Source organism: Gobio gobio (genome assembly GCF_949357685.1).
Source record: "Gobio gobio genome assembly, chromosome: 4".
Lineage (NCBI taxonomy): Eukaryota > Metazoa > Chordata > Actinopteri > Cypriniformes > Gobionidae > Gobio > Gobio gobio.
The window spans coordinates 61,466,789-61,484,614 of NC_137100.1; the positions used below are offsets into that span (position 1 = coordinate 61,466,789).

General features: G+C 40.4%; 1 protein-coding gene across 2 annotated transcripts in view; it reads right to left on the reverse strand.

The window, feature by feature from the left end:
• Nucleotides 1–17,826, reverse strand: part of unc5ca (unc-5 netrin receptor Ca) — a 244,119-nt gene that overhangs the window by 86,084 nt on the left and 140,209 nt on the right. For both annotated transcript variants that reach the window (XM_079815892.1, XM_079815891.1), the window contains exon 5: nucleotides 735–915. In XM_079815892.1, coding sequence (XP_079672018.1) covers nucleotides 735–915 — 181 coding nt within the window. The remainder of the gene's footprint in view (nucleotides 1–734; nucleotides 916–17,826) is intronic.

The following is a 17,826-nucleotide window of genomic DNA, read 5'->3' on the forward strand; positions in this document are numbered from 1 at the left end:
TTATTGGTTATGATGACACACTCTTTTACTCTTTTCATCACATACCGCCACAGCCAAAAACTGCACATTGCAACCAGTTTCAGAAAATTGTTTGGTGCATTACAATTCCAACTTTAGGGGGGACAGGCATGTTGACACGCCCCCCCAACACTACCCCCTCCACCCCCAGAAACGCCCCTGGACATTGTTTGCAACACTGATCAGACATGACATGGATTTCGTTAAGTTGTACTGTGTCTTTAAACATATTTTCTGATGTTCATTCATGTTTATTTCGTTCTGTAGCCTAAAGTAGTAAAGAGGAAGGGATGATCCACGACAACTGTTGAAAAGTGACACACAGTTTTTGGTCAACTTTCTTTTCATAATATTTACATTTACATTTATGCATTTGGCAGACGCTTTTATCCAAAACGACTTACAGTGCACTTATTACAGGGACAATCCCCCTGGAGCAACGTGGAGTAAAGTGCCTTGCTCAAGGAGACACTGGTGGTGACCGCTGGGATCGAACCAGCAACCTTCTGCATATCAGTTCAGAGGTTTAACCCACTAGACCACATCTCCATAATATAAATAAATGCATACCTTATATGCTTGTCCTTTAAGTTTGTGAATAAAACTGAAAATGTGAACGAAAACAGAAGCTATTAAATGTCTTATTATCAGTAAAAAATGTTTACGATCCTGTCTGTCAAAATGACATTTAAACCGGATTTGTGGATGATACTCACCATAGACGATGACTGTAGCCGTGGTGCTACGCCTCTTAGCAACGATGTTCTTAGCGACGCATGTGTAGTTAGCCGTGTCAGAAAGCCGTGCCTGTTTGATGATCAGGTTATGATCGATGGTGATGTAGAAATTCCGATCGTCTGCAGGATCGATAATCTCTTCGTTCTTCAGCCATTCCACCTGCACAGAGACAGAAATACGTTAGTGAAATCCATACGGCTACACCTGATGGGCTGCTCTGGGACACGTAATATCAGGACGTCCTCATGCAATCCCTGCCCTGCACACGCATTCATCCTGCCTATGCTTCTGAAATTATCAAACGTTTTAATTAGCTTCAAAGCCAACTCCTCAGGGCAACACTGACTCAGAGCTTGAGCAATTTTGTAAAACGATAGCACACATTTTAGAAAAAGAACATTGTGGAGACATTAAAAGGAAATTGCAAGCAGGCAAAATACAGTTTTTTTTAGACACAGTGTTTAATCACAAAAAGGCCTGCTAATATCTGAAGAAACATTTTTGTGTCTTTATACCATATATACACTACTGTTCACGGGCCAGCCTTCGCTCCCCATGTGCATCAATGAGCCTCGGCCACCCATGACCCTGTCGCCGGTTCTCCACTTTTCCTCCATTGGAGCACTTTTGATAGAGACTGACCACTGCAGACCGGGAACAGCCCACAAGAGCTGCAGTTTAGGAGATGCTCTGACCCAGTCGTCTAGCCATCACAATCTGGCCCTTGTCAAACTTGCTCAAATCCTTAAGCTAGCCCATTTTTCCTGCTTCTAACACATCAATTTGAGGACAAAATGTTCACTTGCTGCCTAATATATCCCACCCACTAACAGGTGCCTATACTAACAGGAGATAATCAGTGTTATTCACTTCACCTGTCATGTTATGCCTGATCGGTGTATATACTAGTGCTGTCAAAATGATTAATCACTAAAGTTTGGAACAGCCAAGTCAATGATGTCTTAAAATGCTGCCTAGTTAGGCAGCTCACTAGGTTTTACAACAAAGATGCACATTTCTCCACATGCAAAGATGAGAAGTCATCGCCACTGCTGCTCAACGAGAGCGTAGCCTCACATTTTAATCTCTTTGCATATACATCTGATGCATTAACACTGTATGTCAATCAGGCGAGTGAGGCGCAGCCATGTGTGTTTGTGTGCGAGATCGCGTGTAAATGTGTGTCGCAGCGGTGTACCTGGAGGCTGCTGAGAGCTCGTCTGGAGGGAATAGGGTAAAAATATCACCCTCTCATTGGCTCAGCAGGGGGTGAAATCAACCAATCAGCTGCTCACGCTCTCCAGCTGTGACAAACGCGGCGCCCACATTATCACTCGCGCGTGCATGCACACTTCCCTATGCATTTTATCTCATTGCATCTAGGGAAGGTAACCCAAATCCCAGCTGTCAAACAAAACCCTTAGATTACTGTATTCAGTCCTATTGTCAACTCAACACGCACACACACACACATTTCTAAACCTTTCACATACATCTCTTTCTACAATAGCATCATAAAATGAGCGCCTTCACGATCTTTCAGGTTCAGGCTTCTTAAGTCACACACACACACACACACACACACACACACACACACACACACACACACACACACACACACACACACACACACACACACACACACACACACACACACACACACACACACACACACACACACACACACACACACACACACACACACACACACACACACACACACACACACACACACACACACACACACACACACACACACACACACACACACACACACACACACACACACACACACACACACACACACACACACACTCACTCACATACCCTTGTATGTGATAGTTGTTCTCAATATGCTCATATTGTCATCATGCTGTGCTTGTTAGAGAGCATATTGCTGTATACAACACCGGTTTCAAATATTTGTCGTCAGTCTGCCTGATTCAATTTCAGAACATAATTCTGCATTCGGGTCCAAATAGTGGAAATAGTAGCAAAAAGGTAGATGAATGTAAAATAAAAGACAAATAATCAGCACTATTTATAGATCCCTAATGAATGTAAGGCCTGTTTGCACCTGGTATTAAGATAAGTTTTGGTAGTGGATGACGCTAAATACAGGTGTAAACGGGGTCTAAAAGATTTTGAGCTTGTCCTCTTTTGACCACTTCCAGAGGTAGTCGAAAACGTATTTAATCGGATTGCTTTTGTAGTGTAAACGCTCATTTGGTCAAATGTGTTCAAACTGCCACAAAAGAGCGCCTACTCTGCTCCTACTGACCTAATGCGGAAACATTATGGGAAGCGCTCTAGCCAGACAGGATTTAAACTTTGTCGGCTGGAGACCCAAGTTTGGTTTGAAGACAAAATATGTACCAAGCACAATGTTCTCTCACCATTCCTGATTTCGAACACACACTCAGTGTTCGGCTGGTCTTGTGGCTGTCAGAGCAGAAACGAAAGCTCATGCTCTCCGCATGTTAATCTGCCGTCTCCGGACGTGTTCATATGTAAATTGCGTGAGCTTATTTCGTCCATTAGATCGAAAGATCTGAAAAAGCCGATACATTTACCCCCCATAGACCCTCCCATCGAAGAAATCAGGACAGAAGTGTTTGAAAGTGGATAAAAGAGACGGATTAAAACACCAGGGCCCGTATTCATAACGATTCTAAGAGTCCTCTCAGAAAACTCCTAATTTAGCTTAAAAACTTTTACGTAGGAGTCTTAGCTTAAGAGCTATTCGGGGCCGATCTGAGAGCAACTCTGAGCAAGGAAAATACAAAAACTTTTATCTTAGTGAAGATAAATGACACCGTTGCTACGTATGACACATTCTTTTGAAGACTGTGATTGGTTGGTTGTCCAAAAAGGGGGGGAAAGGAGCGCTTTTAAGTATAGGGTCTATTCTAAGCCTTCACTTTGAAATTACAAGCGCAAATTGTCCTATTTTACCGTTCTCTCTCGCTCACACACACACACACACACATACACAAACACATTATATATATGTACACTGAAAAATTAAATTAAGCATAATTAATTTGTGCTCGTTTAAATTATTTAAATTTAGTTTTTTGATTTTAATTTTAAAAAATGAATTGGTTTTATGGGAATTGCATGTGTTTTTGTTTAAATTGAGATCAAATAAATTGATTGCGACCACTTACGATAAAATTTTTTAGTAAATTTAACAAATAATTTTTTTCAGTGTATATAAATCCTTGTATTACTTACCATGCTGTTAATTTCCTTTAAGGTATTTGATTGGCTTAGAATTATAAACATTGTTCCACTCTTTCCAATTACACTGATTGCTGGCATGTCTATTTAATTGGTGGTTTGAAAGTTGGATTTAATGCAGCAAACATGATCCCTGCACGATCTAATCTATAACGTCTTATTAAGTCACTGTCATCCATTGTTTGCAACACATTTCTTCTCCCTCTTCGTCTTTTTGCCATTTTCTCCGCTGCTAAAGAAACTCTTAAGCCTCTTAAAAGTCCTCGTCCGTGCTCCTAACAAATTTGACCTTAAGACCTCTTTTAAGGGTTAAGATGCTTTCTGAATTACTTTTTTCTTTACTAGGATTTTTTAGTTAATTTTAAGAGTAAACGCCCACATTTCTTAGAATTTTGTCACTAGGAGCTACTCTTTGCATTAAGATTCTTTATGAATACGGGCCCAGGTGTAAACGGGAATGTGTCTCCCTTGTCTATTTGTGATCCTATCGACTAAAGTGGATCTTAATACCAGGAGTAAACAGGGCCAAGTAAGGAGAACATAACACCGAACCAAACCAAACGCTAACAGAGCAATCACACCAGAATTGGTTTTAATTGAACCAAACCTGCCAAGTGTGAACACACCCTTAGTTTTAGTTCATTATAATAACTACTTCAGTGCTGTTGGAAAACCACCTCATCTTAAGCATTTATAGTAAAGCAATTATGCTTAAGATGAGATGGGTTTCCAACAGCACTGAAGTAGTTATTATAATGAACTAAAACTAAGGGTGTGTTCACACTTGGCAGGTTTAATTAATTTGCATTGGTGCTATCATCACTATATTACGATTGCTCAAAATTAAGGAAGTATGGACTCAAAACAACCCTAAAATGAAACTTTATTACATAACTTGTTCCATATCACTTGTGCTGCAGACATGAATGAGTCCTCTATATTTCAATGCTTTTGCATTCCCCTTGGAAGCATTGCGTTCGCAGAGCAAAGCATTGCTCGCAAAGTTTCTCAGGGCAATGCAAAGCATTTGCAAGGATGCAAAAGCATCGACATATCATTTTTACTCCCAGCTTCGTAGAACAAAAAAATGGGCAAAAAACTACTGTCAATAGAAGGAGACATGGGAAAACGCCACTCATAGCTAGTACAAATGATGTAAGGATGTAGTTTTTACTACTCTAAAATAACAAAACTCAATGAATAAAATGTGATGAGTAGATGACCTGACACCTGTGTAAACTGTATGTTTCTAGTGCACGCTCTCAGCCTTGGTTTGAGCGTGACTGACATTTCGTCCTTATCTCTCACTGCCGTGTCTCTGTGAAGCTCACATTCGGCCCAATCACGGCTGTTTCTGGACGGGCTGATTTCTCTCTGCAGGGACTCGTCTGCTGATCAGGATGAAAGAGGCAGAGAGGCACTCTTCACGCACCTGCTCATTTTCTCCTGTTGGTGTTTACGCCAGAACAGAGTTCCTGTGCCCGCCGGGCAAACGCAGAATCAACAACCAAACACACACAAACACACACACAGAGGCTGAAAGCAAAACCAATCAGAAAGTTTTGTGAAATATTTAAATATCTCTCAGATAATTGCTTTTTCTTCGTGCCAGAATAGATGTGTGTATTTATGCGTCCGTGTGTAGGTGATGGATATTTGATTTTTAAAAATAAACACTCCTGCCATCAAGAAGAAGTATGATTTAGGACGGAATATATTGATCTGATGATTGGGAAACGAGTAAATGTGTAAATGTGAGTGTGTGAAGGTCTAAACAACGTTAATGGCATCATTGGGGAGTAATGAGTGATGCCTCTGTAGTTTTACTGTTTTGCCGAGTCTCATACGACACTCTAGACACCAGAAATATCAAGAGGTGCTATAAATTGTCATGGCAGAAAGAGGAATTTACAGAATTGAAATTCAAAGTTCATAATTTATTAAATATTATGAAATATATAAGCTTAATACAAATATCTGTCTATCGTTCTATCTATCTCTCTATCAGGCACTGATGTTGGACGAGAAGGCCTGGCTCGCAGTCTCCGCTCTAATTCACCCCAAAGGTGTTCTATCGGGTTGAAGTCAGGACTCGCTCATCCATGTCTTTATGGACCGACGCTTTGTGCACTGGTGCGCACTCATGTTGGAATAGGGGCCGTCCCCAAACTGTTCCCACAAAGTTGGGACCATGAAATTGTCCAAAATATCTTGGTATGCTGAAGCACTAAGAGTTCCTTTCACTGAAACAAAGGGGCCAAACCCAACCCCTGAAAAACAACCACAAACCATAATCCCCCTCCACCAAACTTTACACTTGGCACAATGCAGTCAGGCAAGTAACGTTCCCATGGCAACCGCCAAACCCAGACTCGTCCATCGGATTGCCAGACAGAGAAGCGTGATTGGTCACTCCAGAGAACACGTCTCCACTGCTCTAGAGTCCAGTGGCGGCGTGCTTTACCCCACTGCATCCGATGCTTTGCTTTGCACTTGGTGATGTGAGGCTTGGATGAGCTGCTCGGCCATGGAAACCCATTCCATGAAGCTCTACACACTGTTCTTGAGCTAATCTGAAGGCCACATGAAGTTTGGAGGTCTGTAGCTATTATTGACTCTGCAGAAAGTTGTCGACTTCTGCGCGCTGTGACCCTCAGCATGTGCTGACCCCGCTCTGTGAATTTACGTGGCCTACCACTTCGTGGCTGAGTTGCTGTTGTTCCCAATTACTTCCACTTTGTTATAATACCACTAACAGTTGAGCGATGAATATTTAGTAGTGAGGAAATGTCACGAATGGACTTATTGCACAGGTGGCAACTTATCACTGTACCACGCTTGAGTTCACTGAGCTCCTGAGAGCGACACATTCTTTCACTAATGTTTGTAGAAGCGTCTGCATGTCTAGTGCTTGATTTATACACCTGTGGCCATGGAAGTGTTTGGAAGACTTGAGTTCAATGATTTGGAGGGGTGTCCCAATACTTTTGGCAATATAGTGTAGATAGAACGATAAAATGGTAGAACGAAAAATGATAGAATACAACGCACAATAGAAAGAATGACAGAGACAGATAGAGAGATAGAGAGATAGAGAGATAGACAGATAGAGAGATAGAGAGATTTTTCAAATTTCAAATACTCTCCTGTGTGTCACGGCCAATTCCGGTCAAGCTCATTCACAGCTCACATTCTTCAATTCAGAAGTTTGCTCAACCCTGGAATGCAGATATCTGAATATTATCAGTGATATCTGAGGTTGTGTTATGCTGTATAAACACACTCTCACACACACACACACGACCAGCAATATACGGAAAGTTCATTCAAATATTTGTTTAAGTTCTTCTCAGCTGAACTCCAGGTGTGAGGCCCAAGAGCACAATAACAGCTCTAATTTTGAAGCCTCCCAAACCTTTTTAAACCCACAGATCTTCAGAAAGGAAACCTGCGTCCTTTCATGAGCAGTGAAGATTGCACACGGTCTCATTGTGAATTCAAGCAGGAGTCGTCGAGCCCTCGCAATCAAGAAACGCTCCATAGGGGGAATGAAGTGGGCGGCTGTAATATATAGGCTTCAGTGAAGGTACATGAGTCTGAGCTCTCAGCAGAGGCCTGTAAGAACTCACCAATGCCGCTGAAGTGCTCTACATCTGTGCTAAGTGGGCTATCGTGAATTATGCAGCTTATTCAGCGATCGCACTGATGATCGGCGTGCGAAACACTGCTACTGAAATCTCACACACCTGAACCGCGTTATTCAGCAATGCTGGAGGACTTCATGCAGAGCACTGAAGAAACTGATGGAGAGTTAGAGTGTAATGAGAGAAATAATTCAACTCGACTAAAACTTCTGCCAAGGATATAGATAGAACGACAGATAGACGACAGATAGATAGAACGATGGATAGATATAGAATGATAGAGCGATGGATAGATAGAACGATAGATAGATAGAACGATGGATAGATAGAACGATAGATAGATAGAACGATGGATAGATAGAACGATAGATAGATAGAACGATGGATAGATAGATAGAATGATAGAACGATGGATAGATAGATAGAACGATGGATAGATAGAACGTTAGATAGATAGAACGATGGATAGAATGATAGAACGATGGATAGATAGATAGAATGATAGAACGATGGATAGATAGATAGAATGATAGAAGGATAGATAGATAGATAGATAGATAGATAGATAGATAGATAGATAGATAGATAGATAGATAGATAGATAGATAGATAGACAGACAGACAGACAGATAGACAGATAGACAGATAGACAGATAGACAGATAGATAGATAGATAGATAGATAGATAGATAGATAGATAGATAGATAGATAGATAGAACGACGGACGGATGGACGGACAAACGATTAGGATAGATGATAGATGATAGATAGAACGATAGAAGGATAGAACGATAGAAGGATAGATAGAACGATAGAAGGATAGATAGAACGATAGACAGAACGATAGATAGAACGATAGATAGAACGATAGACAGAACGATAGATAGAACGATAGAACGATAGAACGATAGAACGATAGATAGATAGATAGATAGATAGATAGATAGATAGATAGATAGATAGATAGATAGATAGATAGATAGATAGATAGATAGATAGATAGATAGATAGATAGATAGATAGATAGATAGATAGATAGATAGATAGATAGATAGATAGACAGATAGATGCCTAGGGTATATAAAATGTATGATATTGTCATACACCATACAAATATTAAACACAATTCTTAAGGATGGATAATGCAAACTGACTTCCTCATTGAAGCTATCCGTCAATCTGTCTCAGTCTCTGCTCTGTCTGTCTCTCTAGAGAATAACACTCCAGCTGTGGAGGATATGAAGCACCGGTCAACGCTGTTATTACGGATCCCTGGAATTTACTCTCACCTTGAGTTCAAACAAACGCAGTGGATGAAACACACACACACACACACACACACACACACACAGCTTTTGTGTTTCATGGAAGAAAGAAAGTCATACATGTTTGGAACGACACAAGGGCAGATAAATGACGACAGATTTGTCATTTTAGTGAAAATTGCACTTTTATTCGTGAACCTTTATGCCGCTCTTCGTTTGATCTTCTATCTAATCCGAATACATCATGATAAATCATATTGGTTCATCTGGAAATAATGTGTTTCCAACAATCATGCCAGGCCACATTGAGCTGGTTTCTTTTGTATCTACAGAAAGATAGAGAGAAAGATAGTAAATGTAGAATCGGTTTATGTCTCTTTCATCTTTCTGTGATCAGACGCCGCGGCTGACAGCCTCCTCCAGCAGTGTCGTCTGCGGGCCGAGGTGTGTGTGTGTGGTTGTGTGACAACGATATTTGAGGAACGCTGTGAAGAGATTTTTCTATTTTCAAAGAGAACAGATTCTTCCTGGAATTCTCTCAGCTGGAAGAATTCTTTTCATGAACTTCTTTGAGAAACAAAACATTCATTAAAACATCACTGAGAAACGAAGCCTGCTATTATAAGAAAGGAACATTTCAATCCAGTGCTAGTTTTTTAACAACAAATTTACAATATAATAATATGGAACTATGGAATATTATAAAATAAATTCATATATTTAATAGTGGTGAGAGTTTTTAATGTTGTTTGTATGTCTATGTGGTGTTTTTAATATGTTTTAAAGGGGACATATCATGAAAATCGGACTTTTCCCATGATTAAGTGCTATAATCGGGTCCCTGGTGCATCTACCAAGTTGTACACTCTCCGCCATTTTCTCCACGCATCATTTGCGACATCAATGTCTTGTAAGCAATGCTGGTGCATTGCCTGAACGAGGGACAATTCAAGGCAGGCTTTGCTAAAAAGTTAAAGCTCAAGGATGGATCAGTACCAACTTTTTGTGATCCGGCTCACAGTCTCTGGAACGATACTGGTCAAAGAAGTAATGAAAGATAGAGCACGCACTTTATTACAGTTCATCAGAGTTGTTTTACGGATATAAAGTTTACCAGTTTATTAAGCACCCCCTGAACATTTACATTTATGCATTTAGCAGACGCTTTTATCCAAAGCGACTTACAACTTGGGGGAACACGAAGCGATTGGTCATGAAGAGTCGAGTAAGTGCAACAAGTGCCTGAAATACTGAGACCATGTACATTGCTCAATGTAGCACAGGCTAGAGTAGCGAGGGGGAAAAGGGGGAAAAAGAGGAAAATAAAGGTTTTTTTTTTTCTGAAAAGGTCTGTTTTTATTTGTTTACTGTTAGTTGTAAGGAGTGTGTTTGTGTAATTCGCTGTGTCTGCTGATGATAATGCAAGGGAGAGAGAGAGTTTATGTATAAGACTTTAATGTACACTTCTTGTAGGGGAGAGTGGGGTAAGATGCGCCATTTTTTACTTATGTTGTCCTCAAGATAAAATAAAATAAGTGGAATGAAAGTATCTAAAGTAATTCTAGGATGTTTGCTTTATCATTTAATTTAAAAGATCAGAATGCATCTACGACAAAGGGTTCTAAAAAAATAAGGCTTCTTATTTTTTTTTAAAGTGTTCCTGTGGCTCAATTTACCCCAGGTTAGGGGTAAGTTGATCCAAGTCAGTGGGTAAGTTGCACCATCTGGGTGTAAACGGATCATATAATTGAATCTGAATCAAACCCATGTGAAATTGTAAAGATAATTTACCTCTTTTAAAAATACCGTCAATAATCAAATTTCATTTGACAAAGTCATATTTCTTTTCTTAAAAGCTCATTTAAACCACATAAAACCAACCAAATGAAGTTGAAATGTCAATATCTTTAATTTTTTGCATCTCTGAAACAATATGTTGAACACCAAAGTTGTAACCTTCCCAAAAACAGTTTATTGAGTAAAATTAAATAAAAATGTAATAAAATCAAAACTGAATTAGTATGAATGTCATTGAAACTAATAGACATTTTAGTCAAAAGGTTCTTGGCATGGTAGTTTTTCTGCAATGTCGACCATGTTAGGTCATTAGGGGCTACAGGTGGAAAGATATACATGATTAAGCATCTTCTGGTTCTTATCAGAGAAGGGTTTGGTGTATATTGTTCCTTTCAAATAAACTCAAACAAATTTTTTTTAAAAGAAAATTATAAACTAAACCAGTTGTGTAAACCTGCTTATAGCCTTATGGTAGGGTGAGTTAAAACACTGGCTCAATTTACCCCACATCATTTGGCTCACTTTGCCCCATAGCTGCCATTTTGGATATGGATCATATGCATATAATATGGATTGTAAGCATTTTAGACCTGGACAAATTTGCTTTGATGTAACAGCCATTACATCGGTTGAGCTAAAATTGTTACGTTGTCAAGCCAAAACAGTCCATAAAGTAAATGGGTGCCTTCTACTCCTCCCATGTGCTTCTCATTTTCACACTCTGGCAGAAATGAGGAGCGGTTCCAAAATATAAACTGTACAGTTTCCAAGATAAAGGGGGCGGGTCAATTTAGCCACTGGCTCATCTTACCCCACTCTCCCCCGACTGTGTTTTATTCCGCTCTTACTCAGCAACCCAGCCAACTTGGATCAGTCCAAGTACCACACTACCCCATGGATCACCCCTCTTGATTCACAGCTTCTGTGATGTTCTTGGTGGCTCTTCTTCTTCTTCCACTCATGGGCCTCTGCTATACGGTCTTCCCAAGGGACAGTAAGTTCCAACATGACCACTTGCTTGGAACATTCAGAGATTCCAAGCCAAACCAAATTTGGCCTGAGTGTCGTCCTTGCAATGTTTTCCAGAAACTTCAGCTGCTTCCCTACGTCAACCTTCAGCTGCAAATCACAAGCTAAGACCTGGGCTCCAACTGAAGTTTCTGCCCCGATAAAGACTTTGCTATACCTTACTGGGAGTTAGTGTTGTAGTCAAGACCACATAAACCGAGACCAAGACAATATGTAGGGCCGCACACCGTAAATCAACATGCTAACCAAATCTACACTGTATTACTAATAATACAGGGCTCCAGACTAACATTTGAGAGCAGTGGCACCAGCAAGTTCTAGAGATGAAAATTTATCATAAGGTTAATTTAATCATAAAATTACTATTGTTTTGCATTGTTTTGTTAATAAGTGCAGTTACTAATAATAGTACATGTTTGTTTATTGGAAATTTAACAGTGAAGCGCTGAGCTTGAATTGTTATGCAGAAAAAAAAATAGTTTTATTAACAACGGTAATATGCAAAAACCTATATTTTTATAAGGAAAATTGTAATATTCCACTCTTATTAAATGTACTATTGTTCTTCTATAGTATCATGCTGAACTAAAAGGAGCACTCTTTACTTGTTTTCTGTGTAATCCAGTCACAATTTGAAGAAAAGTTGTTTTGTGACTTCCTACTTTTTTTCCATATATTGAGGAGTGAAAATGTCTAATAAGTCAAATAAGTGCCATAAAGTGGCCAGCACCTAATCATCACACTAAAAATAATATTAAAATTGGATAATAAGAGCTTTGAAGTGCTGGAAAAAGTGTGAAACACTTGAAAAGTGCTTGAATTTCACTCTCAAAAGGTTGTACGAACCCTGAGATGAATAATGTAAAAAAAGAAAAGAAAAAACATTTGACTATTTCTTCCACAAATACCATGGGGTGTTACTACATTAAATCCATGGTGAATGTTTATGATTTGTTGACTGAAACCCCTGAATGTTTCAAAATGTTTCTCCTGGTCGCATCAGCTCTGATATCTGTGGTTTATAACAGAGAATTCTGCACCAAACGCTTCCCACTAGGTCTCGCAGTAGTGATGTTATTAATACTGAGGTGAATTCAAATGCTTTCTCACTGGATCTCCCAGCGCTGTTTAGTAACGGTGTGGCGTGATCGAGATCGGCCCATGAATGAGCTCGCGCTGCGATGTCTATTATTGCTCTGAACTGATAAACGGTTGCTCCGAACTCTTATCAGTTGGGCACCCCAACCAAATTCAGTCGCACCAGCAGGAAAAAAGGTTGCAAAATGCAACCATTTAGTCGCAGTCTGGAGCCCTGTATTGTTCAAAGTCCTACAAATCACATTTATAAATATTTTAGTCCAGTCTATTGTTTTATTTACAAAAATGAATAGTAAAATGTAAGTGGAGAGATTCATTTAAACTAAGGAAGTAAATATGATCAGCTTTGATTTATTTATGTCAACTCATACTGTATTCATCTGTTTCTATAATCATCTGTGTCAGTAGATTATTAGTGTAACAAGCACACGATGCTCTCAAACACAATAAACTAACATATCACAAACTGACAAGCGCACACACAAAGACAAACACACACACACACACACACACACACACAAGCCCGTGTTACTGTCTGCCTGGCATTAGCAGTCTCATTAACATAATTGGCACTATTGCTGTTGTTAATTAAGTCAGTGAAACTACCAGTTGACAGGCCCACACACACATACACACTGTTTCTGTATCCCACAATGCAATGCATCCAACCTGACCTTCTGTTTCTAGTGTGATGGATAAACCAGAAAAAAATACAACAAGTTATATATAGAGACACACTACCATTCAAAAGTCCGGGGTTGATAAGATTTGTTTAATGTTTTAAAAGAAGTCTCTTATGCTCTCCAAGGCTGCATTGAGTTTATTAAAAATACAGTAAAAACTGTAATATTGGGAAATCATCAGCATCATTACTCCAGTCTTCAGAGTCACATGATCCTTCAGAAATCATTCTAATATGATGATTTGCTGCTGAAGCATTTCTTATTATTAAACACATGTCAAGTATTAATTTCTTTAAAACAGACAACTTTTTGAACAATAGTGTATATTATCTGCAGACTTGAGTCTGATTTGAGATCAGAGTTCTCTGCCCCGTCTATCTATCTATAGCAAGGGTTTTCAAACTTTATGATGCCAAGGACCCCCAAATATGATTAACTTTTATGAGGGATCCCCTATTTTTATGTACGAAAAAACATTTAAACTGTTAGATAAATAGTAAGTGTGACATTATAAATACAATATGTTTCCTAACTTAAATTGGCAATTAATGTTAGACGTATAAACCCGAAGAAAAACATTTTCAATTAAAAATGATTTGTATAAGCAACTTTCACAACAAGCAGCGTATAGGAAGTGTGTAAAGAAAACTGCCTTACAACCCCAGTGAGCAAGACAGAGGGGACTATATTGAGAAAAACTCACTAGAAAGATACAAAGCAAACATATACAATTCTCAGACTGATCTCATGAAATGGCGTATGTATGACACGCCAATTTGCTATGCCATTTTGGCGTGCTATCAAGACGCATAATCGCTTTTTAGCGTGTTTATCAACGCAGTTTAATTCTATCCCCCTACACTGCTCCTACCCCTAAACCTACCCATCACACACACACACACACACACACACTGCCCCTAAACCTACCCATCACAAGAAACGTTCTGCATTTTGACATTTTCAAAAAAACATAATTAGTATGTTTATAAATCCATTTACATTCACGCGGAATCACACGGCGTAGACATACACGCGGAATCACGCGCCGTAGACATACACGCGGAATCACGCGCCGTAGATACACACGTAGACATACACGCGGAATCACGCGGCGTAGACATACACGCGGAATCACGCGGCGTAGACATACACGCGGAATCACGCGGCGTAGACATACACGCGGAATCACGCGGCGTAGACATACACGCGGAATCACGCGCCGTAGACATACACGCGGAATCACGCGCCGTAGACATACACGCGGAATCACGCGCCGTAGACATACACGCGGAATCACGCGCCGTAGACATACACGCGGAATCACGCGCCGTAGACATACACGCGGAATCACGCGCCGTAGACATACACGCGGAATCACGCGCCGTAGACATACACGCGGAATCACGCGCCGTAGACATACACGCGGAATCACGCGCCGTAGACATTCACGCGGAATCACGCGCCGTAGACATTCACGCGGAATCACGCGCCGTAGACATAGACATTCACGCGGAATCACGCGCCGTAGACATAGACATTCACGCGGAATCACGCGCCGTAGACATAGACATTCACACGGAATCACGCGCCGTAGACATTCACGCGGAATCACGCGCCGTAGACATTCACGCGGAATCACGCGCCGTAGACATTCACGCGGAATCACGCGCCGTAGACATTCACGCGGAATCACGCGCCGTAGACATTCACGCGGAATCACGCGCCGTAGACATTCACGCGGAATCACGCGCCGTAGACATTCACGCGGAATCACGCGCCGTAGACATTCACGCGGAATCACGCGCCGTAGACATTCACGCGGAATCACGCGCCGTAGACATTCACGCGGAATCACGCGCCGTAGACATCCACGCAGAATCACGCGACGTAGACATTCACGCAGAATCACGCGACGTAGACATTCACGCAGAATGACGCGACGTAGACATTCGCACACAAGGCGTACACATACACGCGGAGATGATGGTTCGTTTCGCCGTACACATACACGCGGAATCAAAAGGCGTACACATACACGCGGAGATGATGGTTCGTTTCGGCGTACACATACACGCGGATAGCTCAAAATGCGTACAGATAACATGCCATTTGGCTTTAGAAAGTGCCGTGTATGTTTATGCAAAGTCATGATGTCATGTTGACAATTCTGGAATGTATATGGCAAGAAAGGAGAGAAACATTTAGAAATGAAACCGCTCTAATATTTGGTAGACTTTATCCATTTTTGCTTTGTCTTTTTATTCTCTGAAATTTTCTGGGAACCCCTTAGAACCTTCTGGAGGACCCCTGGGGGTCCCCAGACCCCAGTTTGAAAACCCCTGCTCTCTAGAGTAAATGCAGCAACAGCTTAACAGAGTAAACCGCAGCGTCCGTCCTACAGATGTCAATACTCAAACTGTATTTCAACAACTAATAACACTCCAGCAGTGGAGGATATGAAGTAGTGATGTCATGTGACAACAATGTAGCAGATTTAAGAAATACTAGATATTTGTTCAGTGTATACTGCGCAGTATGCAAGTATTCCATTGAGAACGCAGCCCTCAAATCTCCTTTTTTTTTTTTTGCGGTAAAGCTCCTTATGTTCTGATCCCTGTACGGTGCTTCTGCTCAGGTCAGAGAGGTGTGTGCAGATCTGAGCGCGTTTCTGAAGAGCAAGTGGCTGCGTGAATATTTCAGCAGATAAAGTCGTTCAGTCTGTTTCTTTTGTGTTGGAATCAAAGTTCTGCCGGTGACTTAAATAAAGACGCAGGAGCGGACAAATTCCTCGGAGCAGTTGGGCGGACAGGAAATTTATCTTTCACACACACACACACACACACACACATGCACACACAGGGAGGGTTGTGGGCCATTGAACAGACAGAACTGGGCCATCGGAGCATGTCACTGAGGCCCAAAGCTATATATACCTTTCACACACACACACAGAAAATACATGCTGGACACTGTATGTTGTCTCATGTAACTTGTGTTTCATTAGGCAAGCATTATTTTGAGCTCCAGATATGAATGACTCCTCCAATGGTGTGTTGTTATTTTTGCTAAGTGATTAGACGCACACGATTTTCAAAACAGGTGAAAAAAATCCCATAGACATAATGAAGGAAAGACCCGAGCTATATATATGTAGAGACTAGAATATCACAGATGTGAGGCTGGACTCTGCTGTCCTTACATAACCATCAAGAACAACCCGGCAATCACAAATAAGGTGTCTTTCGTATCTTTAAATATTTAAAATAGAGGTTAAATAGAGCAAATGGTGTTATTTGTTCCTACACTCTAAAAAATGCTGGGGTTAAAAACAACCCAAATTGGGTTGAAAATGGATTAACCCAGCGATTGGGTTGTTTTAAGGAAAACATTTAACCCAACCGCTGGGTTAAAACAACCCAATTGCAGGGTTAGTCCATTTTCAACCCAACTTGGGTTGTTTTTAACCCAGCATTTTTTTTAGAGTGTATCTTTACCTCTCAAAGAATTTCACAAGAAATATCTGTGGCAAAGATGACACCTAAATTAAATATAACCAAGAACTCAATTAGCAATGAAAGAGCCAATTTTGAGCAATACGAGAGGAGAGGAAAACTAAGATGAGAGGAGAAGAGAGGAGAAACGAGATGAGAGATGTATTGAGCTGTTATTGTGCTGTGTCTTGCTCTCTGAGGGGAGAGACGGTCATTAATCACAACACAGATGCACCGAGAACCTCCAGAGATCACAAACTCCACAGAGACACACACACACACACACACTGGTATTCTTATCATGAGGACATTCCATATGGTTTTTAAACTGTACAAAAACGATCCCCTAAAACTACCCATGACAGAAAACTTTCTGCATTTTCAAAAGACATAATTTTGTATGATTTAGAAGTTGTTTTTCTCATTGGGAACCACAAGGATAGCAATACCAGTCATTTTTGACCTTGTGGCGACATTTGGTCCTCACAATGTAGGGTTTACCAGCCGGTACACAGACACACTGTATTATTGCATCTCTTTGTGTAACCTTTCGTATCACCAGTCTTATTTATTATATTAATTGTCTTACAGACACTCGCTTTAAGCATCTCTTAAAACAAATGACTGGAAATATACATGAAGAAATCATTAAGGCCATAGGAATATTTATTGTTTTGGAGAAGGATTCCCTTAAAGGCTTCATATTATTTTTTCTTGATCTCTGGAAATGAAAGAGTTTGTTGAATGTGATTACATACTTTCAGAACTGAAAATTCTAACAAGAACACATTGAAGCTAAAATGCTGTGGATTGTTTCAT